This window comes from Vulpes vulpes, chromosome 7 (assembly GCF_048418805.1).
Source record: "Vulpes vulpes isolate BD-2025 chromosome 7, VulVul3, whole genome shotgun sequence".
Classification (NCBI taxonomy): Eukaryota; Metazoa; Chordata; class Mammalia; order Carnivora; family Canidae; genus Vulpes; species Vulpes vulpes.
In genome coordinates this window covers 95,969,518-95,995,204 of record NC_132786.1, presented here as the reverse complement: position 1 = coordinate 95,995,204, position 25,687 = coordinate 95,969,518, and the positions used below count along the sequence as shown (strand labels likewise).

The window sequence follows — 25,687 nt, the reverse complement described above, 5'->3', positions numbered from 1 at the left end:
TTCAAGTTCCATGTTTAGACTTTTAAAAGTTCTGCAACTTTTAATTATCACCAGAATATCAGATTGATTTTTTGAAAATTTTATTTTTTAAAAATTATTATTGATTTATTTTAAAAGATTTTATTTATTCATGAGAGATAGAGAGAAGAGAGACAGAGACATAGGCTGAGGGAGAAGTAGGCTCCATACAGGGAACCTGATGTGGGACTCGATCTTGGAACTCCAGGATCACTCTCTGGGCTGAAGGCAGATGCTCTACCACTGAGCCACCCAGGCATCCCATTTTTTGAAAGTTTTAAACGTATGTTTTGAGACAAAATCCTTAACTTGGAAGCATATATTTCTTGGGAATATAATACTGATGTTGCGTATTACATTATATTGTATAAATGTTGCATGAGTTTTTTTCAATAGGATATACAAGGACAGTGTGTACATGTCCTTTCCAAAGAGATTCTATTTGTTCTTAAACTGTGTCTATGAATTTCTTTCCATTTGTAGGTGCTACTCCTACAGAGGCACAATGCCTTCTTTGCCTTGATTTCTCATTCTGCCGTGTGATAGCAATCATCTTGAGATTCCACTTCTGTGTTAGGATATCATGCTTACTATATCCTATGTCTTCAGTTTACCTACTATACTTCCAAGTTTTTTTTTTTTTTTAAGATTTATTTATTCATGAGAAACACACAGAGAGGCAGAGACATAGGCAGAGAGAGAAGCAGGCTCCATACAGTGAGCCTGATGTGTCACTTGATCCCGTCTCTGGGATCACGTGCTGGGCGGAAGGCAGACGCTCAGCTGCTGAGCCACTCAGGCATCCCAATGTACTTCCCAGTTTTGTGGTGGAGCACCAGATCCTGAGAAAGAGTGCATGGAGGAGCTTTTATTTTCCTATGTATGCAAAGAGTTAGAAATGGTCAGTCTTTTTGATGAACAACCAAAAAGTTGAGCAAACTGAAAAATCAGCAACTCTTTTTAGATGGGTCAGAAGTGAGGCCACAGGACAGACTGCTGTCCTCAATAATACAGGTGCAGGTGAAATTTAAAGAATTTTGAACTAAAACACAAATGGAAACACTTATTTTGAAATACAGCAGAAGCAGTCCTTAAAGGAAAATATATAGTGTTGAATGTACATGTAGTACATGCATGCATAGTGTTGAATTCTAGAAAAGAAGCATCTAAATGATAATCTAAAATTCCATATTAGGGAATTAGACCAAAAAAATTTATAAATAAATAGAAGATGATAAAACCTAGAGCAGAAATGAGTTAAATGGAAAATAGTAAGACAAAAATCAAACCCAAAAGTTGGTTTTTTGGAAAAGATTAATAGAGTACACTGCACAAAGAAGAGAATACTAAAATTACTAACTGGGGACCTGGGGACATCTTTATAGAACTGATAGAAATTAAAAGGATAGTGAGAGAATATTATGAATAACTCTACCCTCAGTTGATAACCTAGATGAAATGGAACATTGGGGGAGATGACCTGCTGAAACTCACATTAGAATAGACAAACTGAGTAGACTTAAGTCTATTAAAGAAATAGATCAATAATTTTCCAAAATAGCATGAAGTCCAGATTCATTTGAAAATGAATCTAAAATCTAACGAATTTTTTGTTTGTAAAATCTAACGAATGTTTAAAGAGGAATTATTTCAATGCTCTATATCCTCTCCTAGAAGATAGAAGCAGAGGGAGGGAGTGCTAACTCATTCTGATGCCAACCTACTAGTAAAAGCAGACAAAGAAATGACAGGAAAAGGGGATCCCTGGGTGGCACAGCGGTTTAGCGCCTGCCTTGGGCTTAGGGTGTGATCCTGGAGTCCTGGGATCGATTCCCACATCAGGTTTGCTGCATGGAGCTTGCTTTTCCCTCTGCCTGTGTCTCTACCCCCCCCCCCCCCCGTCTGTGTCTCTTATGAATAAATAAATAATACTTAAAAAAAATGACAGGAAAAGAAAACCCATCACTATGTCATGAACATACATGAAAAAAACCTCAACAAAACATTTGCATGTGGAATCTAACAATGTATGTAAAGAATTTAAGACTTTAGCCAACTAAGATTTATCCCAAGTATTCAAGGCTAGTTCATCTCTAAAAGAATCAACTACAATCTATCACAATCACAGGCTGAAAAAGAAAAAAAAATATTTCAAAAGATGCAAGAAAAGTATTTGACAAAATCCAGCACCTATTCATAAAATTCTAGCAAAGTAGGAGTAGAGGGAGTTCTTCCTCAATTTATATACAATGACCTATAGCTAACATCAGTTTTTTTCTTTTTTAAAGATTTTAGAGAGTGTGCACGTGCATGCGAGTGGGGTGAGAAGCAGAGGGAGAGGAAGACCAGCAGACACCCTGCTGAGTGGGGAACCCAGTGTGGGGCTCCATCCCAGGACTTAGATCATGAACTGAGCTGAAATGAAGAGTCAGACGCTCAACCAACAAAGTGCTTAGGCTCCCCTGCTAACATTATCCTTAATGCTAAGCTAGAAGTTTCCCATGAATCAGCAACAAGACAAAAATGTACTCTTTCGCCTTTCCTTTATCAACATTGCACTGGAATTCTTAGTTAATAAGAAAAGGAAATAAGTACTGTGGGAAAGGCAAAAATGAAACTTTCTTTGCAGGTAACATAATTGTCTTGGAAGAAAACCTGGAAGAATTAAACTGAAAATAAGTGATTGTAGAAAAGATGGATAATTAAGGGTTGTTAAACAACAGTCCACCACTTTACTGTATAATAGAAATGGACAGGTGGAATTTGAATTGAAACACATCATTTGGGTTTAGTGGCCCCAAAATAAAATACTTATAAACCTGCCCAATTATGTATTAGATCCATAGGAGGAATGCTACAAAACTCTAAGCGAAGTTAAAGAACTGAATACATTGAGATCTATTCTGTATTTATGAATAGGAAGACTTCATATTGCCAAGATGTCAGTTCTTCCAATGTGGTCTGTAGACTCAAAGCAATTCCAACAAAAAACCTGGCAAGTTTTTTGTAGATGAAAACTGATTTTAGATTTTATATAGAGTCAGAAAGTGCAGAACAGCCAGTGCAATATTGAAGAAGGAGAAAGTTGTAGGACTGAGTCAACTTCATGACTTACTGTAAAGCTACAGTTATGAAAACTGGTAGGTGGAAGAATAGACAAATCAGTGGAACAGTGTACAGACCCCAGAAATAAACTATGTAAATGACAGATTTTTGTCAAAAAAGCAAAGGAAATACGATGGAACAAAGGTAGTATTTTCAATAAATAGGGTTGCAACAAGTAAATATTCACATGAGAAGCATGAATCCAGACACAATTTTTACCCTTTACAAAAATTCAGAAGGGATCATAGACCTTAATGTAGAGCATAGAACTCCTAGGAGAGAGGAGAAAACTTAGTTGACCTTGGGTATGGTGATACCTTTTTTAGAGAAAATGCCAAAGGCGTGATCCACAAAAGAATTAATAAGCTGGACTCCATTAAAATTAAAAAGTTGTGCCTTGCCAAGGTCATCCTAAAAGAAAGACAAGCCAAAAGGTAGGAGGATATACCTGTGAAAGACAAATGTGATGGAGGATTCTTGTCCAAAACGTTAAAAAAAAAAAAAAAACTATTAAAATTCAGAAATAAGAAGAAAAACTCAAAAAGGTAAAAAACCTCAATAGGTAGCTCATCAAAGAAGATACAAAAATGGCATATAAACAAACATATAAAAAGATGCTCCACACCCCATGTCATTAGGTAAACACAAATTAAAGCAATGAGATAGCCCTATGCATCTTTTCAAATGGCCAAAGTTTAGAATGCCAACACCTATGCTGGTTGAGGATATGGAATAACAGGAATTCTCACTAGTGAGAGTTCAAGATAGCACATCCATTTGACAGGTTTTTTTTTTTTTTTTTACAAAACTAAACATACCATATGATACAGTAATTGCACTTCTTCATATTTACTCAAATGAGTTGAAATCTTATCTTCACACAAAAACCTACATGTGTTTTATACCAGCTTTTTTCATAGTTACCAAAACTTGGAAGCAACCAAGATGATTCACAGTAGGTGAATGGATATGTAAATTATGGTATATCCAGCAAATGGAATGTTATCCAGGGCAAAAAAATGATCTATAAGGACATGAAAGACATAGAGGAAACTTAAATGTGTGATGTTAAAAAAACAAAACAAAACAACAACAAAAAAACCAATCTGAACAGGCTGCATACTCTAACAGGAGTATAAGGAAATGATTTCTGAAAAAGGCAAAACTATGGAAGCAGGAAAAAATCCAATGGTTAACGGGGGTCGGAGGCAAGAAGTAGGATGAATAGGAAGGCAGAGAATTTTTAATACAGTGAAAGTACTTTTTATGATACCAAAATGATGGATATATACTGTTATGTATTTGTGCCAACTCATAAAAAAGTAAAAACTGTGAGGGAATCCAAGTGTAAACTGTGGAGTTGAAGTTATAATGATATGTTGGTGTAGGCTCACCGATTTTAGCAAATGGACCACTCTGGTGTAGAATTTTGATAGTGGGGGAAGCTGTGAGTATGGAGTGGGGTAGGGATATGTGGGAAATACCCATACCTTCTACTCAACTTCACTGAGAACCTAAAACTGCTCTAAAAAAAACAAATCCTAAGAAACTCGGAATGAAAAAGAGGGCAGAAACTAAATTTCTGTTGAGACCTTCAGTATTTGTAGAAATCTATATTCTATCCTTACATGTGATAAATAAGTTTTCTTGAAGTACAGTTTTATGTTGAGAATCAGTATCTTCAAAATAATGGAGGAACAATTCCTTGGTTTTTCTAATTTTCATTGTTGCTATTATGTCTCAACAAATTTAGGTTCCTGCTTTTTAGGACACCTTTTGTCGCTGCTGTTAATTGGGTTTGGAGTATTTTCATTCATTAGCTTCTACATTCCATGAGATTTTTTAATTTGGAAACTCATGTTCTTGATTATTGTAATTTTTTTGAAATACTTAGTTCTTTCTCCTACTCTTTTTGTTCTTCTGATTTTTTTTTAACATATTGGACTTTGTGGTCACCGTTTTTTTCCCCTCTATTTTCCACCCTTTTAAATAACATCCTATTTTATGAAAATAACACTTTCTCATGCTGGTCTCTTTTTCAACTTCAGAGTTCCTCCAAAAGATTTTATTTTTTGCCTTTTTGACCTTAAATTTCATGTTAGTCTTGGGTTTCAGTTAAATCTGGCTTTTCTTCTCATGTTTATGTGTTGAAGACTGGACTTGGTAGGTTTTACCTACTTGGTGGTAGCTCCACTTGTAGGTGGAGATTTTTGAATTTGAGTTTCAGTGTAACATGACTGAGATGGACTGTATCTGGGGACCTCTGACAGCAGTATACTCAGGGATTCTCCTTGTGTGGAATATTGTTTAACATCTTTTGGGCTGCAGGTTTAGGGGGCAGAGGGTTCTTAGCATCAGTGTGTGTATGTTATACACAGTGATATCACTATGATCCCCATGATGTATGATAAAGATAAAAATTTTCAGCAGTTACACACTGATTAACTTTCTTGATTTAAAATCTATTGTGCTAGTTGTTTTCTATTTGTTCTATATGTTGTTTTCTTTTGCCTGCCTTCGTATTAATTTCTTATTTTTAAATTGTTTTATCTTACCATTGTTTTTAACTTAAAAACATTTAGTGTAGGCCATGAGTTTAGAATGTAGATGTAGTCACAGTCACCTTCAAAGAGTAATATACCATTTGTGAGCCTGTAGTAGTAGTAGGTTACTAAAGGAGAGCCTGCAATGGTGAAAACGCTCCTATTGAGTATGTGACTCACAGAGGTTCTGTATTCTAATCACCCCCAACTCAGTACTTACCAATATTTTGAAATTATCTGTTTGTTTCTTCTTACCTGCTCTCTGGCATCTGCTGTCTCTTGTTCTTGTTGTGTACCATAGGTGAACGGGTGATGGCATCCTCTCTGTCCTTTGGTGAGGCATATCTTTTCCTAGATTTAAGGCTGTTCATCTTGTGACCTCAGCTCTGGTGCCTCCAAGAAGAAGTTAGGGTTTTGTAGTTCATATGATTTTTCTTAAGGTATGAACATTTTTTCCAGCTTTCCATATCTTACACAAGAGTAGAAATCATCAGTGCTACTGAGAAATGTAGAAATTCAGAATTAATTGGTTATTAAGCATGTACTTTTTTGAACCACCAAAACCCCCACAAATAGTTGTAATAGTACTTCATACAACGAATGACACATTCAAGCAACTCTTCTTGCCAAGATTCCTTCACCTCCCTTTCTAATATGTGTTTCATATATACTTGACCCAGAATTTTCTGTTTACCATTCCCATACCAGAGTGACTGGTATCCTATAGACTTCCTACAGTTTATAGGCTGCTGCCATCTTGGCTGGTACAACTTGTGAGTGGTAGGAGTATAGCATCAAGTAATTCTCTTTCCACCACCTAAGACAGTAGGTTTTTCCCATTTAACAGGGAAGTACCTGTTTCTGTGGTGGTCTCTCAGTATGTACTTTGTGAACACTTTTAAGGCTTTCCACAAATGTGTTAAATATCTTGCCTTTAAAAAGAGTGAGGAAGAGAGTTATTGCTGGTCATCTTTGGGATTGACCACGTGTTAAAGGAAGCATTCTGTTTATCGTATATAGAGTTTACGTACTGCTGGAATAGTCTATGCAGATGTTGGAAGTACAAAAAAGAGGCTTAACAAAATTTGTCTTACTTGAATATAACTAATGTTGATAATACTTTTTAAAAAATTACAAAGTCTAAGAAATATGTGATAAATAGTATATTAGAAGAGAAGATTTAAGCTGAGAGACAATTCTAGTCAGTTTGGGATTATGTACATTTGATGGTTCTATTTTCTTCTCCATTACTTTAACAAAAACATTGCACTTAGAATTTTGGAATTCCTAGTACAGCAAAACAGCACTGGCAATGTATGCTAAATGCCATGATGATATCTGTGGCCTTCCTGCTGTCTTTCTTATCTGGGTATGTTTGATCTAAAACACAAATCTGTCAGGTGTCTGAAACTCTGTATGCCACCTTTTGCCCTAAAGGTCTACCTCTCTCCAATTTTATTCAGTCTTTAGAATGAAATCAGAGATCATTTCCTCTGAAAGGACTTTTCTAATGCTTTCACACAGAAATAAGTATTTTATCTCCTGGTCTACTTGTAGATATTCTTCTGGTGTTCATCTGTCATAGTCTGTTATAGATCAGTCTAAGATTTGAGTTCCTTGAGGACATAATACATGTCTCCTTTATCTTTAAATACTGGCCCTTAATACAGGCCTTGGACATCATAGGCACACAGTATTGTTCAGCTGAATTACATTGATCATTTTAATGGTTTTGCTTAAAATGCTTAAAAATGTTGCTTATACTTAACTAAATCTACTAGAGGCCTTCCCGTTTTTTTTTTTTCTTTTAAGTTTTATTTATTTAAGAGAGTGTGCATGCATGTGTAAGAGCAGGGAGAAGGCCAGAGGAACTCTGAAGCAGACTCCCTGATGAGCAGAGAGCCCACTGCAGAGTTAGATCTCATGACCCTGGGGGATCCCTGGGTGGCGCAGTGGTTTAGCACCTGCCTTTGGCCCAGGGCACGATCCTGGAGACCGGGGATCGAATCCCACGTCGGGCTCCCGGTGCATGGAGCCTGCTTCTCCCTCTGCCTATGTCTCTGCCTCTCTCTCTCTGTGTGTGTGACTATCATAAATAAATAAAAAAAAAATTAAAAAAAAATAGAAAAAGATCTCATGACCCTGAGATCATGATCTAAGCTGAAACCAACAGTGAGACACTCAACTGACTGAGTCACCCAGGTGCCTCAAGCCTTTCCATTTTTGTCTAATAATGGAATATTGAAATGTTTTGTGTTCAGAATCAAAATATAAATTTTTAAGACATGCATTGATATGTAAAATAATGAAACAAAGCTGTGGCATGCAAAAATCTTAATATAAATGTCCATGGGGGTTGTCCTTATAGCTTGATTATGAAATTTTTAAAAAGTGATTTACTTAAAAATATATTTAAACTTTTTTTTTTTTTTTCCTGCCCAGTGTAGTGACTATGACTTGGAATTTGGAACTGAGTGTTTGCAGTTGGCTCTAAAGTATGGTCATGTTCATGCCAAACTTGTGGAAGGATCGCCTGACCTCTGGAAGGTAAGGAAGTTGGAATTTTGTTCTGGATCTTGGCTGTGCTTATAAGTCATTCCTAAGATACATTCTACGAGTCTAAACACTTCCCAGGTGCTTTAGAAAATGTAGTAGTATAAAACTGGTTGGTTTCAGAGTGAAACAGTATTTTGAGGAATAAGGGTATGTATATGTATACCTTATAGGCATTAAGAGTTTCACTGGGTTTTCTGAGCATCACTGTATGTATGGTTTCTATGTCTTGGTTTCCAGAAAATTCACTTTTAGATAATTTATTCAAATTCCATTTTAGCTGATAAGATGGTTTTACTCAATTTTTTTCTTCTCTCTCTCTCTCTATTCTTATATTCTGTTGCCTTAAACTTAATTGGATTGAGGATGTAACTCACCTTTCCACAGTAGCAACATTTTGTTCTAGGCCTTGGGGGTGGCAACTCCAACTTAACTGGGTTAAGGAAAATCTCCCATAGTTCTGACTCAGTGGGGTAGATGACTGGACCCACTTAGTGGCCCCAATGAGGAGTTGGACTCTTGAATATAGTAAGGTTGACTCCTAATGACAAACTTCGTTTTTGAGGGAGTGAAAGTGATTGTAGCACTACCCTAGTAAAGCTTCCCATGGAAACTGGAGTGTTTCACAGTGTGGCCTTCCTCTGTTTTGAAGGTAGAAATGTATTGAACTGAAAAGTAGATTCTGAAATAGGGTAGGGTGGTTTTATTTTTTGAAGTATTGTTGCTTTTGAATAAGGGATGAAATCTTTAGAAAGCAGCCATGTAAATCTGTTAAGGAAAGAGTCCTCCTATTTTCTCATTGACTTAAAAACAAAACAGAAAGCCCTATAAGTTCATTAGGTATTTTGTACAGTAACCTCATGCTCCTTGCTGCATGCTCAGATCGTCTCAAACAGACTTAAAATGTTCTGAAATTACCAAATATTGGTATGTCTGGACTATTGCCTTGTAAAGAAAATTCATGTAGTATTATTGTTCTTTTAAGGATTTCCAAATGTCTTCAACCCAGCAGGGAAAACATCTTATTTGTTTTGTGTATCCTTTTCTATCTATGGCTCAGAGGATAGTAAACATATTGTGAGGACTATAGTGTTCACCAGCTAGGTGTTTTGTTACAGATCCTGACTCACATCTCTGTACAACCCCTTTTGACTGTGGGGTAGACAATTTTCAGGAAAGAGGAGAACTAAGTGGAAACTCACAAGTTTTATTGTTCTTAACACATTCATTTAACACTCTGGCCTCATTTTGTTGTCTTAGGGTGTGTGGTGATCTATGTCTGTGGGTATTCAGAGCCTTTTTGAAAATTATCAAGCACCCTGAGACCTGTAGATGAGAGGAAAGTAACACACTACTCTTGAAATTTTCCATTTGTTCCTCACAAATTTATTTCAATTTTGTTCTAGATTTTCTTTAGTGAAATCTCCTATTTTACTGCTTTCTCAAACAACACGATATTCTCACATCCCGGTGTTCTGCTTCTCTTTCATGGGCACCAAGTGTCTGTGCACTAAACAGGGATTGGCTTCCCGGTGCTTCTCCTCATTTCCCTGGTGAATCATTTTATAATGCCCTTGTGGGTTGAATTGTACCCCCTATCAAGGTTTGTTTGAGTTCTAACTCTGGCCCTTGGGAATGAGGTATTATTTGAAAAGTGTCTTTACATGTCTGATCAAGTTCAGTTGAGGTCATACTGGCATAGCATAGGCCCTGAACTCAACATAGAAGAATAGCAGGAGGGAGAGAGATGAAGGGAGAATGCCAGGGAGGATGGAGGCAGGGACTATGGTGTTGCATCTACAAGCAAAGGAAAGCCAAGGATGGCTGGCAAGCACAGAAAAGTAGGAAGAGGCCAGGAAGTGTTCTTTTATAGATAGTCTTCAGATACTACATGGCCCTGTTGACACCTGGATTTGAGATTTTAGCCTCCAGTAGTGTGAGAGAATAAATGTGAAGCCACCCAATTTGTGGTTCTTTGTTACAGGAACCCTAGGACGTTAATAAACATTCCACACACGTAGGCCCTGAGGGATCATCATTCTAGTATTGCTTTCCAAACTGGGAGGGATGAGGGTTGGAAGAGCCCCATTCTTTACAATGTTTGAATAATGGGATCTTGGATTCCAAAAGGGCACGTAATGCAATGGATTGGGCAAAAAGTCCTTCAAATGGCAGTTAGGAGGTCTTTTTAAGTAGTTCTTCTGATAATTGAAGTGAAATTATTTTGATGCAAGTATGGCAGTTTCAGGGTTCCTGTTTACTCTTCCTGCATCCTGTCTCATCATTGTCTGTTCCTACCACCCTTTTATTTTCTTCTGATACTTTCCTAGCTATTGCTCTAGTCCTCTTGAGCTTCTTCATGACATTGAATTGTCTTCAGTATAGGCTTCTCATTTAATTTTGTGATCTTGACATTTTGTATGGATAAAAGAGTTTTTCATTTTCTGTTGAAACCAAAGCAATGGAATCTACACTAAAAATTAGTGTTCCAATTCTATACTAAAACCAAAAGTGCTACCGTTTTTAAAAATTTGAATCTGAAAAAAAGATTTAGTACAATGAGGCTGAAACTGATACTGAACTCAGATGGCTGGCATATGATTGATAAATCCTGAAATGGTGAAAAATGCATTTCAGGCAGCATTTTACTACTTTATACTTTGTATAAAGTAAGCAAAGGAGGATTCTAAAACACAAATTCAGAATACCTTCCCCTGCCCCTCAGAAGTCAGGGAGTTCACCTGGGCAGTGGTGTGAGCAATGCCTAGAAATGACTCAGGCCTTGCATGTAGGACTATTTGAACTGCCACCAGAAATCCCAGGAGAGTTATTTTGTATTTTACATGCTTTTTTGTAGAAGTAAATGTTCAGAATTATATCACCCCTCTTGCAGTGTCTCCTTTGGGGCCTGGAGGAAACATTAATTGCTCTAAATCACCATGTAGGGTAGAGGACGTTCCCCACTCCCCATGATAAAGACGAACCAATCACAGAGGCAAACAGGATTGATCTCTGGGATAGGAATTGGCTCTCCTGCTTTCCCTGAGGGGTGGTGCCTTGCCAGGCCTTAGTGAGCACACTGTTACTTGACAAAATTTCATCTAGTGGACATAAAAACTTCCATTCCTTTAATTGATAATTGTACCATATATTTGTCCCGATATACTTAAGTACTTGCTCACTTACTATATAGAACTAATTGAACAGGCTTTTTGTTTCTAAATGTTAACATTTTCCTTAAAGCATAAAAGATTTATAACCAGGTATTGAAGAAATTTAACTGTGTTCCATTGTCTGAAAATACTTGTTAGGAGGAGTTTCTGAAGTGTTTGAGTCATCACATATTATTGAAATAACTGATTTTTCAGGAATTCTTTTGATGAGAGGTACTTTTTTTTTTTTTTTTTTAGAACAAAATAGTCTCACTTTTTAATCTCAAAAAAAAAACAGTGTGGTGACCATTTTCTTTTTAGAGATTTTCATTTAGTCATCTAGTCTAAAGAAAGAAATATTTTCTAGATAGACCTAATTGATGAAATGGAAAAAAAATAAATACATCACCAAATCTGAATTTGTGTCTTATAATGTATTTTTAAAAATTTAGAATTCTCTGACTTCTGATTATTGGAGCCACATACTCATTTTCTTATGAGTTAAAAGATATGAAAGAGGGGACTAAGTGTTCTGATTCACATTAAGATGGTGGCCAACTGAACTAGGCTCTGAAAAGACTAAGTTACTCTATTGAGTGTCAACACAGAGTGATACAAGTAGGTGCGATTAGTGTCCTGTAGAATCCACCTTGAGGTAGCTGAGGATAAGCCTGGGCTCCGTGTCAGAAGGCTGTTGCTCTGGCTCTGAGTTTTAGGTTTCTCTTCTATTGAATACTTTTTTTCTTTTAGTTACATACCTGACTCAGACGAAATATTGCACAGAAGCACAAAGAAAAGAGACAAAAATTGAGCTTGACTAGGTGAGGGCATGAGGCCCTGAGCCCCTGAGCCCTTTAGGTGGCTTCTGAGTCTCTACTGAGCAAGCAGCATGAAAATGAGTGAATCAGAGGATTGAGGGCTCCATTCCATCACTAAAGGGTTGATATATTTTTTTCTTTTAAAGTAACTAATTTTCATAATGTATTGTGCAAGGTCAAAAGAAAGCTACAGATCATGCAGACAGAAGGAAATCAACTTCAAAACTCATTTAATAAACTTTTGAAAATTAAAAAAAAAATAAGGAGAGGGCAACCCATATTCCTGTAAAAGTTTGACAGAAAAAGTGTAACTCATCAATTTACAATTGCAACATTTTCCAGTACTGTTCTCTTTGAAGTTAACTGTTTCAATTAGAAAAAAAAAATTCAGCTATTTTTAAATGCAGGACTTTACCAGTTTGTGAGAAACATTTTGTACTTTATTTTCATTAAATCTGTGTTTGGTGAGAGGTGGAGTTGAAGTAGTAAATAAGGCTTTATATAGAAGGTATTAGTAAACAATAAAAAAGCTTTAATCTGTGTATAGTAGGTATCCACAGCCTACAAGAAACAGTAGACCAAAGGAAATTTAGGAGTCTGTCTTGTTTATTCAGTAAATGGTTTAATAACAGTGGAGAAAAAGCCGTCAGGTGATACAAATATGTATCTTACTAAGATTGATTGCAATGCAAAACTGGTAAGTCTTAAAACTGGTCTTTCAAGAATGCTGGAAAAGGGATTTTAGGATTCGAGACCAATTTTTTAACTTAAATTCATCATTAAGATCTCTGGGGGGCCGGGGGGAGCATAAGATACTTTCACAGTTCCTGTATTTTAATTTTGAATGTGGTTTTACTCCTTAAAGCCAGAAGGAATATAAATGAATAATGGTAATTAGATCTCTTCCTATTTCAGTTCTGAGTTTACCCTACACAGCAGAAAATCATTAAAGAAAAACACTATTTTCTCATTTGAATTACAAATACTGAAGCCTGATTTCAGTTACCTAGTTAACTTTAGGTTTTCAAGGAAACAGAAGAAAAGCTTACCTAATGGAATTCTTTCAGGAAAATTTGTCAAAATACTGTTTTCACAGGTTAAGGAATTTTGCTTATTCTTTTCATAGCTATATTCCCCAAACTTAGAACAGGACCTAGAACACAGTAGTTATCAGATAAATATTTGTTGAATGAATGAATGAGATCAGCATATTATTTAATTTGGTAAATATGTAGCATGGACCTTTAAATGTCTGTTTTCTATTTTCTGCCCAGATACTGGAATCTAATTGTGGATTAGTAACTATAGTACTAGTTTTGGTTTGCATGTGCTTGTTTTATCAATAATATAATAATTTCATATTTGACTTTAATACTTTAGTTAAAGGCTCAAGCGATTTTCTATCTAACATCTTTTAAAAGGTTATCTATTTGAAAGAGAGCATGGGAGGAAGGGGCAGAGGGGTGTGGGAAAGAGAGATGACCTTGATATCATGATCTAAGCTGAAACCAAGACTCAGACACTTACCTTACTGAGCCACCCAGGCACCCCAATTTTCTATCTTATGTGTTAGCTACTACTTTAATTGTGGGTTATAGGATAACGTTTTGCAGCAGGTTTTACCTGCCAAGATAAAGGCATAGCAGGGGGATCTATTTTGGTTAGAAGTGCCCTGAGCAACTTAAGCTGAACAAAGTTTTTGTTCAAGTCTAGTTATGAGATAGTCTGAAGGAAAAAAATATGAATTATAGACACAGAAAAGTACTCCCTTGGTAAGTACTTTTCCACATAATCATCTCAGCACTTTGATGATGAACAAACTCCTAAGCTTATAGTACTTATTAATATAGTGCATTATCTTCTAGGTTTTTCAGTTCTGACATAACTCGTTCTGCACTGCCACACATCTGACATATTCTGTGCTTGAGCTCATAGGATATGTTCTGGGAAATCTCTGCGCTAGGATTATGGCAGGTTACAGTTAGAAGGAGGATGTGCGTTCGTCAGGGAAGCTAATGATTGTTCTTACGTACACAAAGCTACCATCGTCTCTGTCAGATCCACATATTAATAAAAAACTTAAAAGGTGAGCTTTATCTACATAAAGATTATCTGCTTCCTTCAGTTCAGAAGGAAGTCTCCCTTGATGTGAATTAATCCTTGAGAATTCCCTCATTTCAACTAAAAATATGTTTTAGTGATTTTTGTTACACATACTCCTTCCTTCCTTACGACATAAAACTTTACTATTAAGCAGTGATAACTAGTAGTGCTAGTACTTTCTTTTTGAACATTACCACGTCATCTTTGAAATAATAGTTTACTCATATTAATAAGATTTTGATAACCACTGCCACATAAAACCTCAATTTAAAGATCCAAAACCAGTATTCAGCAATTTGAAGAAATAGAATATATTTTTCTGAACTTAGTATTGTTGTTATAATTTAGAAATTGTCAGTACTACGTGTTTACAGTTTTTCCAAAATAAATTGTTTCCGTTGGGGCATAATTTTATTGCTCTCACATTCCTTCCTGCTCTGTTAAGTCTAATGAGGTTTGTTTGTCCTTTAGGTGACCTACAAACGAGATCTGTATGCAGCTGAATCGATTATTAAGGGTATGTTTGGCCTTGTGACTGTCAGTTCCTGTGTTTCAAAAATGTAAGCCAGTTTAGAATTTCTCATGACATTTTAAATCCCAGAATTCTCAGAAGCATAAATGCCTGTAGGCCACAGAGGTCTCTGATTTGTTTTTTGGAAAATAATTACATTTCCTGCTTGTGAAATATCACTTACTAGTTATGTCATGTTGGTTTTAATTTTTATAAAGGAAATACTTAATTTAAGAAAAATATAGGACCTTAACACTATTTAGAAGTAAAAACTGATTTTAATAAATTTTAGATATTTATTTTTACTCAGAGGCCTGCTCCCCCCACCCCCATAACATTGCCATATCAGTCCATTATATAGCATCTTTCATATTGAGATATTTCCCCCAAAGTATAGAAATAAGACTAAACGATTTGTTAAATTCCTTTTCAGTTTTGACAATGATTGCAGTTTTGTTTTGTAATTTAGATACGACATGTGTAATAATCCCTTTATCGTTGTTTTTCATCTCTAGGCCTCACAGCTACACAGAGGTAGTTTATTTAATAATCAACAAATATTTGGGATCCCTGGGTGGCGCAGTGGTTTAGTGCCTGCCTTTGGCCCAGGGCGCGATCCTGGAGACCCAGGATCGAATCCCACGTCGGGCTCCCGGTGCATGGAGCCTGCTTCTCCCTCTGCCTATGTCTCTGCCTCTCTCTCTCTCTCTCTCTCTCTCTGTGTGACTGTCATAAATAAATAAATAAAAAATTAAAAAAACAAAACAAAACAAAAAAAACCACAAATATTTGTCGTTGTGCTGAACACTGTACTAGGAATGTAATGATGACACACAGGGGACATTGATTCCCTATCTTTACAGCCTCCGTCATTTCATTCAGGGTTTCTGAATCTCAGCAGCCTGGGTATCTTAGTCCAGGTAATTCTTCATTTTCAAGATTGTTTTGACCACTGCAGATTGTTGAGCAGCATGCTTTGCTCTAGATGCCAGGAGCACTCTGCAGTCCTTCCTCCCTCCCTTCCTCCTGATGTGACATCAAAGATGTGTCCCACAGAAACACTGTTAAAACTTGTGGTCCTGGCAAAAATGACAGTGCCGATCCTGAAGCAAGTGTGGGGCTTCACCATCTGTTACTGACACCTTTGAAATTGATGAAGAATACATCTGTGTGCTTAGGTTTTGACAGAGAGGTGAAGCTGTATTTCAGAATCAGAAGTTGAAGAAAATGCTAATCTCAACTCTGAGTGCATAAGTTTGTTAGATAGGTTTTCCCTCATATTTTGAATAATCAATTGGCTTCACATTGACAAAACTGAAATCTTCTCTCTGGTCATGACATTGTATACTTGTAGTTAGCCCTCAAGGTTTTTGCACCCAAGAATATTGCATTTCAAACCATTAATGTACCATAATTTATAGGTCTGTGTATCTGTGTACATAAACAGATCGTCTCTAGCTATAAATCAAAATGTCGACATGTATTTACACATCAGCCAGGCGTTGTGTAAACATTACTGTGGAGCAGTTGACTAAACCATAATGTGGTTGGTTATGTTCTCAGCACGAGGAAATAGAAAACTAGTCTGATTTCCTGACACACTCATACCTTTGTTAGGTACAGTGGACCTGACTTAACCTGTGAGTAGTTGGTAAGGGGTCCTTCTGAAGACTGTACACATTATATTTGCCTACAATGTATCAGAGCAGGCTTCTTATAATGCAAAAGCCTACATTTGAAGTGTTACTGTAGTGAGTATAGTTTTGAAAATTGTATACAGAGAGAGACTGTTGTTTTCTTCTGTAACATGTTTTAGTGTGGTATTTTTATTTTTATTTTTATTTATTTTTTGGTATTTTTATTTTTAATTTACTTACAAAATGTTATTTTATTCTCAGGGAAAGTAATCTGACTGCGTGTAAACAGCTAATCAATAATATCAAAAAATTTCCTTATGCTGTAAGGTTTGCGTTTCTAGTAACTTCCTAGGAGATTGTGATGTTGCTCATAAACTTTGAGGGCCACTCCTCTCTGGCTTCCCCTTTTTTGGAGTGGGGCCTCCAGATCAGCAGCATTGTGATTACCTGAGAACCTGAATGCAGGATGTGTGCCCCCCCCATTAAATCAGAATATGAATTTTTAGCAAAAACTCTGGCTAATTGGTTTCTATGTTAAATTATGGAAGCACCCCTGTAGGCTGTTTTTGAGTCTTAGTAGGTCATTTCTTTTTAGATAATATTTTTATTGCATTAAGAGCTCTTACTGTGTTCATCAGCCCAGATGCTTTTTGCTTACCTGGGATTGCTACCTGCCTTTACGATTTGCACTAATACTCTCTCTGAGGCCTGATAGGAGAAATAATGCTGGGCATAGGCAAATGAATACCCTTGGATTTTTAAAAAATAAAATTGCAAAATAAAATAAGATATATAGCAGATGATCTGAGTTACAAATTCACCTATTTGCCTGTCTCTAGTGAATGTTCAAAGTATCTTTCTAGGCACTACTACAACACAGTATTTTACTGGGTACTCAGTTTGTGTAAGAAAGTTTAAGGCATTTTGTGTATGTCATCTTGTGTTTCTCCAACTACTTAAGGATGTAGGTCATGTCACCGTGTCCATGTAATAGGATAATCAAGGGTTCTAAGCAATTATTGATTTAAGAAGGATAGAAAATACATTCTTAACTACAAGTTTCTGTCTTTGGAAGTTTACCTCTTTATACAGCTATTATCTTTTTTCCTTAAGCAGAGATTGTTCATATTGCCTTCTCTGATATCCTTGAACTACATGTGTTTTCAAATTTGGAGTATTTATATTTTCAGAAGTTAATGCAGTAGATAATGTATTAAGTCACGCACTAGTGGGATTAAGGACCTTGCAACATAATGAAAATGATAAAGCATGAATGGTTACATTCAGTATAAGAATAAAAAGACTATTGGGCAGCCCCGGTGGCCCAGCGGTTTAGTGCTGCCTTTAGCCTGGGGTGTGATCCTGGAGACCCGGGATCGGGTCCCACATTGGGCTCCCTGCATGGAGCCTGCTTCTCCCTCTGCCTGTGTCTCTGCCTCTCTCTCTCTCTGTGTCTGTCATGAATAAATAAAATCTTTAAAAGAAATCATAAAGAGTATGGAGCCTTCTAGTCCAACTTTAGGTCTGATGTTTACTACCAAGTTTATATATGAAAACAATTACTGAATTTTCTATTGAAAGACATTGGATTTCAGCATTGCCCATAACTTGGTGTGAACCTCTTTTAGATTGATTCAGTGAAGGTGAGAGGATATGTCTCGGGGTTTTTTTTTGTTTTGTTTTGTTTTTTTATCTCATCTCTAACAGTGAATTTAATTGAATAGAGTCATATGTTAAAGGGTACAGCTGCATTTTTTCCCCATAGAATTGAAAAATTGAAATTATGGAATAGGTGACTCTTTTCTCCTGTCATACTACTTTTTCTACTTCTAATAGATGAATACTGAGATCCAGTGTATCTGTCCCTACATTATATATACATTATATATATATAACGTATGTATTTATATATATTTTTCTCAAAGATGATATGAAATTGGGCATATACACTTTTGTCAAAGTTCATAATATAACAAATGTATATATATATATTTTTCTCAAAGATGATATGAAATTGGGCGTATACACTTTTGTCAAAGTTCAAAACCAGGATTTGAGCACATGGCACTCAAGCCAGTTGTTTTTAAGTATGTTACCTACTTTTTTTTTTTTTACTGTAATATTGTAACAGACATAATACCACTTCCATTTTGAAGGTGGGTAAACTCTGGTTTAGATTCATTACTTTTCTCTTGGTCATACAGTAAGAGCAAGATGCACAATTTAAGCCTAGGTCTCTTAAAGTCTGACTTCACTCTGGGGCACGGGCATGGCCACTTGGCATCTCTGAGTCATGAGCTGCTCAAGTTGACTGCTGTAGTGGATACTAGATTCATTAGTGCTCTTTTATTCAGTACAGCAAATAGTTTATAAAATTCAGCCTACCCAGTTCTGATTCTGTTGGTTTAAAACTGCATCTTCAGCTGGCCCGATGAAGAGTAGCACACAGTTGCGACTGGACATGTTCTCTTGCAGTGCTGTGCTAAACACACAGTATCATCTTCTAGAGAGTTCCAGAGAGTGTGAGAAAAACAGAATATTGAGATAGCAGGTTTCTAGACATGCCCAGAGAATGAGTAAAAATTAAAGCTCCGAGTCATGATTTCACAATGATGGTTTAGTTACTGTTTAGTTTTGGTATATGTTAATTTTGGTGGTTGAATACTTAACTAGAAATAGCAGTTTTTCCTTTTCCGGGATGAAGCTTTTTTTCATCTTGTGATCTGAGTGTTAGTATTCTGTAAGCCGTCATTTCTGTGCTGCTTTTTCACTTGAATGCCAATTATTGCTGTTCAATAAATTATATTTTCATGAAAGTAATGTCTCGTTTATATATTTCCAGGCTCTATAAAGCATTTCCTTGATGAATGTCATGTCTTGCAAGTGCATTTTGTTCTCGCAAGTTTACTTGTCACTGGAATAGCAAGTGTGTTTTGGTGTATCTTAATGTTTGAGTCCATATCTTTGTTGATTATGAAGATTTTGATGTAACTAACTTTAGGCAAGCGTTTGACTAAAATCCCAAAATTGTGGTTTCCAGCAAGTATAAAACTCTGACTTCTATTTTTGTGTTTTTAGATGTCTTATTTTGAAGCTTAATTTATTCTAGGATCAGTATACTTAAATGGATTTCCATCTACAGTCAAGTATTTGATACTAGGAAATGTGTATATAAAGTAGTCTTATATTTGTTGACACAGTTGTCTGCATTGAAAAAGGTACAGTTGGGCAGCCCAGGTGGCTCAGCAGTTTAGCGCCCCCTTCAGCCCAGGGCATGATCCTGGAGACCTGGAATCGAGTCCCACATCAGGCTCCCTGCATGGAGCCTGCTTCTCCTTCTGCCTGTGTTTCTGCCTCTCTCTTTCTGTGTCTCTCATGAATAAACAAATAAAATCTTTAAAAAAGAAAAGAAAAAGGTACAGTTAATCACAAATTTACTATGAGGTTAAACAAAGCTTTGTTTTTTTTTAAGTTTTTATTAAAATTCCAGCAAACTTACAGTATAATATTGGTTTCAAGTGTCCATTATAGTGATTGTATACTTCATATGTAATCTGGTGCTCATCATGGCAAGTGCACCCCTTAATCCCCATCACCTATTTCACCCATCCCCCACCCCCTCCCCTCTAATAATCACATAACCACAGTTCTTTTTAATTAAAAGTCTGTTTCTTGGTTTGTCTCTTTTTTTTTTTTCTGCCTTTGTTCATTTGTTTTGGTTCTTAAATTCTACATATGAGTGAAATCATATCATATTTGTCTTTCTCTGTCTTGTTTTGATTAGCATTATACCCTCTAGCTCCATTCTTGTCCTTGCAAATGGCAAGATTTCATTTTTTTATGGCCAAATAATATTCCATTGTGTATATACCACATCTTTATGCATTCATCAATGGACAGACCCTTGGGCTGTTTCCCTAGTTTGGCAATTGAGGATAATGCTGCGGTAAACATGGGTGTGCATGTATCTTTGGATTAGTGTTTTTGGACTCTTTGTATAAATACCCACTAATGCCATTGCTGAATCATAGGAAAGTTCTATTTTTAACTTTTAAAGAACCTCCATACTGTTTCCCAGAGTGGCTGTACCAGTTTGCATTCCCCTCAACAGGGCAAGTGGGGTTCCCTTTTCTCCACATCCTTGCCAATACTTGGTATTTCTTGTGCTGTTGATTTTAGCCATTCTGGCAGATGTGAGATGATACCTCATTATAGTTTTGGTTTTCATTTCCTCGATAATGAGCAATATTGAACATTTTTTCATGTGTCTGTTGGCCACCTGAATGTTGTCTTTGCAGAAATGTACGTTCATGTCTTTTGCCCATTTTTAAATTGTATTATTTGTTTTTTGGTTGTTTTATAAGTTCTTTATATATTTGGAATAGTAACCATTTATCAGATATGTCATTTTGCAAATACCTTCTCCCATTCCATAGGTAGACTTTTTGTTTGGTTTGATGGTTTTCTTCACTGTGAAAAGCTTTTTATTTTCATGAAGTCCCAATAGTTTATTTTTGTTTTTGTTTCCTTGCCTCTCAGGAAAATATGTCCAGGGAAAAGTTGTTATAGTTGATGTCAGAGAGGTTAGTGCCTGTGTTCTTTTCTAGGATTTTTATGGTTTTAGGTCTTATATTTATGTCTTTGATCTGTTTTGAATGTATTTTTTTGTGTATGGTGTAAGAAAGTGGTTTAGTTTCATTCTTGTGCACATTGATGTCCAGTTTTCCCAACCATCATTTTTGAAGAAACTGTCTTTTCCCCCTTGAATATTCTTTCCTGCTTTATTGGAGATTAATTGAACATATAGTCAAAGCTTTATTTCTGGGTTTTCCATTTCTTTCTATTGAAGTATGTGTCTCTTTTTGTGCCAGGACCAAACTTTTTTGATTACTACAAGTTTGTAATATAACTTGAAGTTTGGAATTGTGATACCTCCATCTTTGCTTTTCTTTTTCAAGATTGCTTTGGCTATTTAGGGTCTTTTGCAGCTCCATACAAATTTGAGATTTGTCTGTTCCAGTTCTGTGAAAAACACTGCTGGTATTTTGATAGGAATTGCATTAAATATGTACATTGCTTTGGGTAAGGTAGACATTTTAACAATATTTGCTCTTCCAACCCATGAACATGAAATGTCTTTCCATTTGTGTCATCTTGATTTTCTTTCATCTGTGTTTTAAAGTTTTCAGAATACAGGTCTTTTACCTCTTTAGCTAGGTTTATTTCCTATGTATCTTATTATTTTGGGAGGAATTATAAATTGGATTTTGTTTTAAATTTCTCTTTCTGCTGTTCCATTATTGGTGTATAGAAACGCAGCAGAGGTTTGTGCATTGATTTTTGTATACTTCAACTTTACTGAATTCATTTATCAGTTCTAGCAGTTTTTTGGGGGGAGTTTTTAGGGTTTTCTGTATATATAGTTGTATCATGTCATCTGCAAATAGTGAAAGTTCTACTTCATTACTGGTTTAATTCCATTTCTTTCTTTTTGTTTGATTGCTGAGGCTAGGATTTCTGGTACCATGTTGAATAAAAGTCATGAGAGTGGACAGCCTTGTCTTATTCCCAATGTTGGGGGTAAAGCTTGGTTTTTCACCATCAAAGGATGATGTTGGGTGTGAGTTTTTCTTTCATAAGTGGCTTTATTATGTTGAGGTATGTTCCCTCTAAGCCTATTTTTTATGCTTTTTCTGCATCTATTGAAATGATGACAAGGTTCTTATCCTTTCTCCTATTGATGTGATGTATCACATTTATTGATTTATGGATATTAAACCACCATTACAACCCAGAAATAAATACCACTTCATCATAGTGAATGATATTTTTAAAGTATTGGATTATTTGCTAGCATTTTCTTGAGGATTTTTGTTTCTATGTTCAGCAGGGATATTGGTCTGTAGTTCCCTTTTTAAGTGGTTTCTTCATCTGGTTTTTGTGTCAAGAATATGCTGGCCTCATAGAATGAATTAGGAAGTTTTCTTTCGTTTTCTATCTATTCAGATGGTTTAATAAGAATAGATATTAACTTTTCTTTAAATATTCGGTAGAGTTTGCCTGGGAAGCCATCTGGTTCTGAACCTTTATTTCTTGGGAGTTTTTTTTTTTTTTTTCAATACTGATTGAATTTCTTTGCTGGTTATCAGTCTGTTTAAATTTTCTATTTCTTCTTTTTTCAGTTTTGGTAGCTTGTATGTTTCCAGAAATGTATCTATTTCTTCCTGGCCATCTAATTTGTTGGCATATAGGTTTTCATAATATTCTCTTGTAATTATTCATATTTCTGTGGTGTTCGTTGCTATTTCTTTGCTCATTTGTGATATTGAGTCTTTTTTTCTTGATAAGTCTGGCTAGAGAATTACCAATTTCATTGATTTCTTTCAAAGAAACAGCTCTTGGTTTTATTGATCTCTTCTATTTTTTAAAAATTTTCAAATTTTCTATATCATTTAGTTCTTCTCTAAATTTTATTATTTCTTTCCTTCTGCTGGCATTAGGTTTTGTTATTCTTTTTCTAGCTTCTTTAGATGTAACGTTAGGCTTTTTGAGGTTTTTCTTGCTTCTGGAAGTAGGCTTGTATTGCTATATACTTCACTCTTATAACTGGTTCCGCATCCCAAAGGTTTTGGACCATTGTGTTTTCATTTTCATTTGTTGCCATGTACTTTTTAATTTCTTCTTTTATTTCTCTGTTGACCCATTCATTGTTTAGCAGCATGTTATTTAACCTCCATGTATTGTGGTCTTCCCTGGTTTTTCTCTTGTGGTTAACTTCTAGTTTCCTAGTGTTGTGGTCAGAAAAGATGCATGGTATGACTTAAATCTTCTTGAATTTGTCAAGGCTTGTTTTGTGGCCTAGTATATGATCTGTTCTGGAAAACGTTCCATGTGTACTTGAATGCATATTCTGCTGTTTTAGGATGCAATGTTTGGAATATGTTTTAATCCATTTTGTCACTCTGTCTTTTGATTGGAGCATTTGGTCCATATATATTCAAATTAATTACTGATAGACATGTATTCATTTTTATTTTATTACTTGTGTTTTGTGGTTGTTTCTCAAGATTTTCTCTGTTCCTTTCTTGTCTTTCATGGTATGTTTATTTTCTTTAATGATATATTTGAATTTATTTCACTGTATTTGCATATTTATTAGTGGTTTTTGATATAATTACCATTAGGCTTGTATGTAACCTCTCTTGCATATAGCAGTCTATGTTAAGTTAGTGGTTGCTTAATTTTGAACCCATTCTTTGCTCCTTTCCTTCCCATGTTTATGTACATGTTACCATATTTTACATCCCTGTATTTTGAGAACTTCTTGACTGAGTTTCTTTTTATAGAAATAGTCATTTTTACTGCCTTCATGTTTTCTACCTTCATACTGTCACTTTTGGTCTCTCCTCTCCTTTCACAGAGCCCCCTTTAAAATTTCTTGCAGGATTGGTTTAGTGATGAGGTTATTTAGTTTGTCTTTATTTATTTATTTTTTTTCTACTCTGAATGATAGCCTTGCTGGATAGAGTATTCTTGGCTACAGATTTTTCTCAATATATCATTCCAGTACCTTCTCAACTTTAAAGTTTCTGCAGAAAAATTCCCTAATACGCCTATCGCTTTTCCCTTGTATGTTACTGTCTTTTGTCCTGCTGATTTTAATTTTTTTCTTTATCATTCTCTTTTGCCAATTTCATTACAATATGTCTTGGTATGCATCTGCTTTTGTTCATTTTGTTGGGGGTTATCTGTACATCCTGCATCTGGATATCTGTTACCTTCTTCAGACTAAGGAAGTTTTTAGTTGTTATTTCCTCAAATAATTTTTCTGCCCCTTGTTCTCTCTCTTTTTCTTCTTAGACTCCTGTAATATAGATGTTATTATATTTGATGGAGTCACTGAGTTCTTTAAGTCTATTCTTATATTACAAAATTCTTTTTCCCTGTTTTGTTCAGCTTGATTACTTTCCATTACTGTCTTCTGGTTCATTAATTTGTTCATTTCATGTATTGAATCTTTTATCTCTGTTACTCCTTATCCCTTTAAAAAAAAAAAGATTTTACTTATTCATGAGACACACACACACACACACAGGCAGAGCCATAGGCAGAGCCATAGGCAGAGCCATAGGCAGAGCGAGAAGCAGGCTTCTCCGTGGGGAGCCTGATGTGGGACTTGATTCCAGGACTCTGGGAATGTGACCTGAGCTGAAGGCAGATGCTCAACCATTGAGCCACCCAGGTGTCCCCTTGTTATCTGTTTGTGAAGTGTCTCACTTAAGTTTTCCACTGGTTTTTTCAAGTCTAGTGAGAATCCTTATGATCCTTCTTTAAATACTCCACCAAGGACGTGACATACCTATTGCCTTTAGAACTCTGGCCATGGCCTTACTTTGTTCTTTCATTTGGGAGAAATTTTTATGTCTTCTCATTTTGTCTAAGTCTCTATGCCTGTTTCTCTGTGTTAGGGAATTCAGCTGTAGCTCCTGTTCTTGAGGATAATGACTTTATGAAGAAGAGGTCCTGGAGTGCACTTAAGTGCAATGTTCCCTGTCCCCCAGGGCCTGGTGTTTTAGGAATGTCTCCAGTGTGTATTATGTTCACTCCACTGTTTTGTCCTGGCTCCTTTATCTTTCAAGCCAGTCATCTGCAGAGGCTCTCTTTGCTGTGGGCAGGGTTGGTCCCTGGCCTGAATGTGGTGTGTTTTACGTAGGTGTGCTCTGGTCAGCTTGTGATGAGATCTGTCACTACCACTTCCAGAACCAAGGCTCTACAAAACTCCCAAGTTGGGAGATGGGGTCTGAGCATGGATTAGGTTTGTCTTCAGCGGAGGGGTCCCACTGTGCTAGGATTGAGGCAAGTGAGACTGGGAAGGGTAGGTCTCCTGGAGCACTGGGTTAGAGTTTGGCATAAGCAAGTTAGGGGTAGGTGCTATGCTAGTTTCTGCAGGTAGCCCTGTACTGAGTGACCAGGATGGGGTGGTGGTGGGTGGAGATGACGGAGATGCTGCCTGAAAGTTCCTTTGTTCCTGGAGGGGTCTGTCACTGAACACTGCCTCTCTGGGAAGTGCTCTGAGATGAGTACCTAACCTCCCTCCTGTGTGCCCCAGCTGTTCAAGTTGCTGTTCCTAAGCTGTCAATGGATTGTTGGCTTGCCTTCTCTCTGAGAGTAGCTCAGTGCCCTCAGGGCTGGGGCACATAGTAGGGAAGTTAGGTACTCAGAGCACTTCCCAGAGAGGCAGTGTTCT

The 25,687-nt window shown here is 36.3% G+C and overlaps 1 protein-coding gene across 1 annotated transcript in view; it reads left to right on the top strand.

Moving 5' to 3' along the window:
- Positions 1-25,687, top strand: part of CRPPA (CDP-L-ribitol pyrophosphorylase A) — a 294,464-nt gene that overhangs the window by 91,094 nt on the left and 177,683 nt on the right. The window contains exons 5-6 of the mRNA XM_072764452.1: positions 8,109-8,213; positions 14,764-14,809. Coding sequence (XP_072620553.1) covers positions 8,109-8,213; positions 14,764-14,809 — 151 coding nt within the window. The remainder of the gene's footprint in view (positions 1-8,108; positions 8,214-14,763; positions 14,810-25,687) is intronic.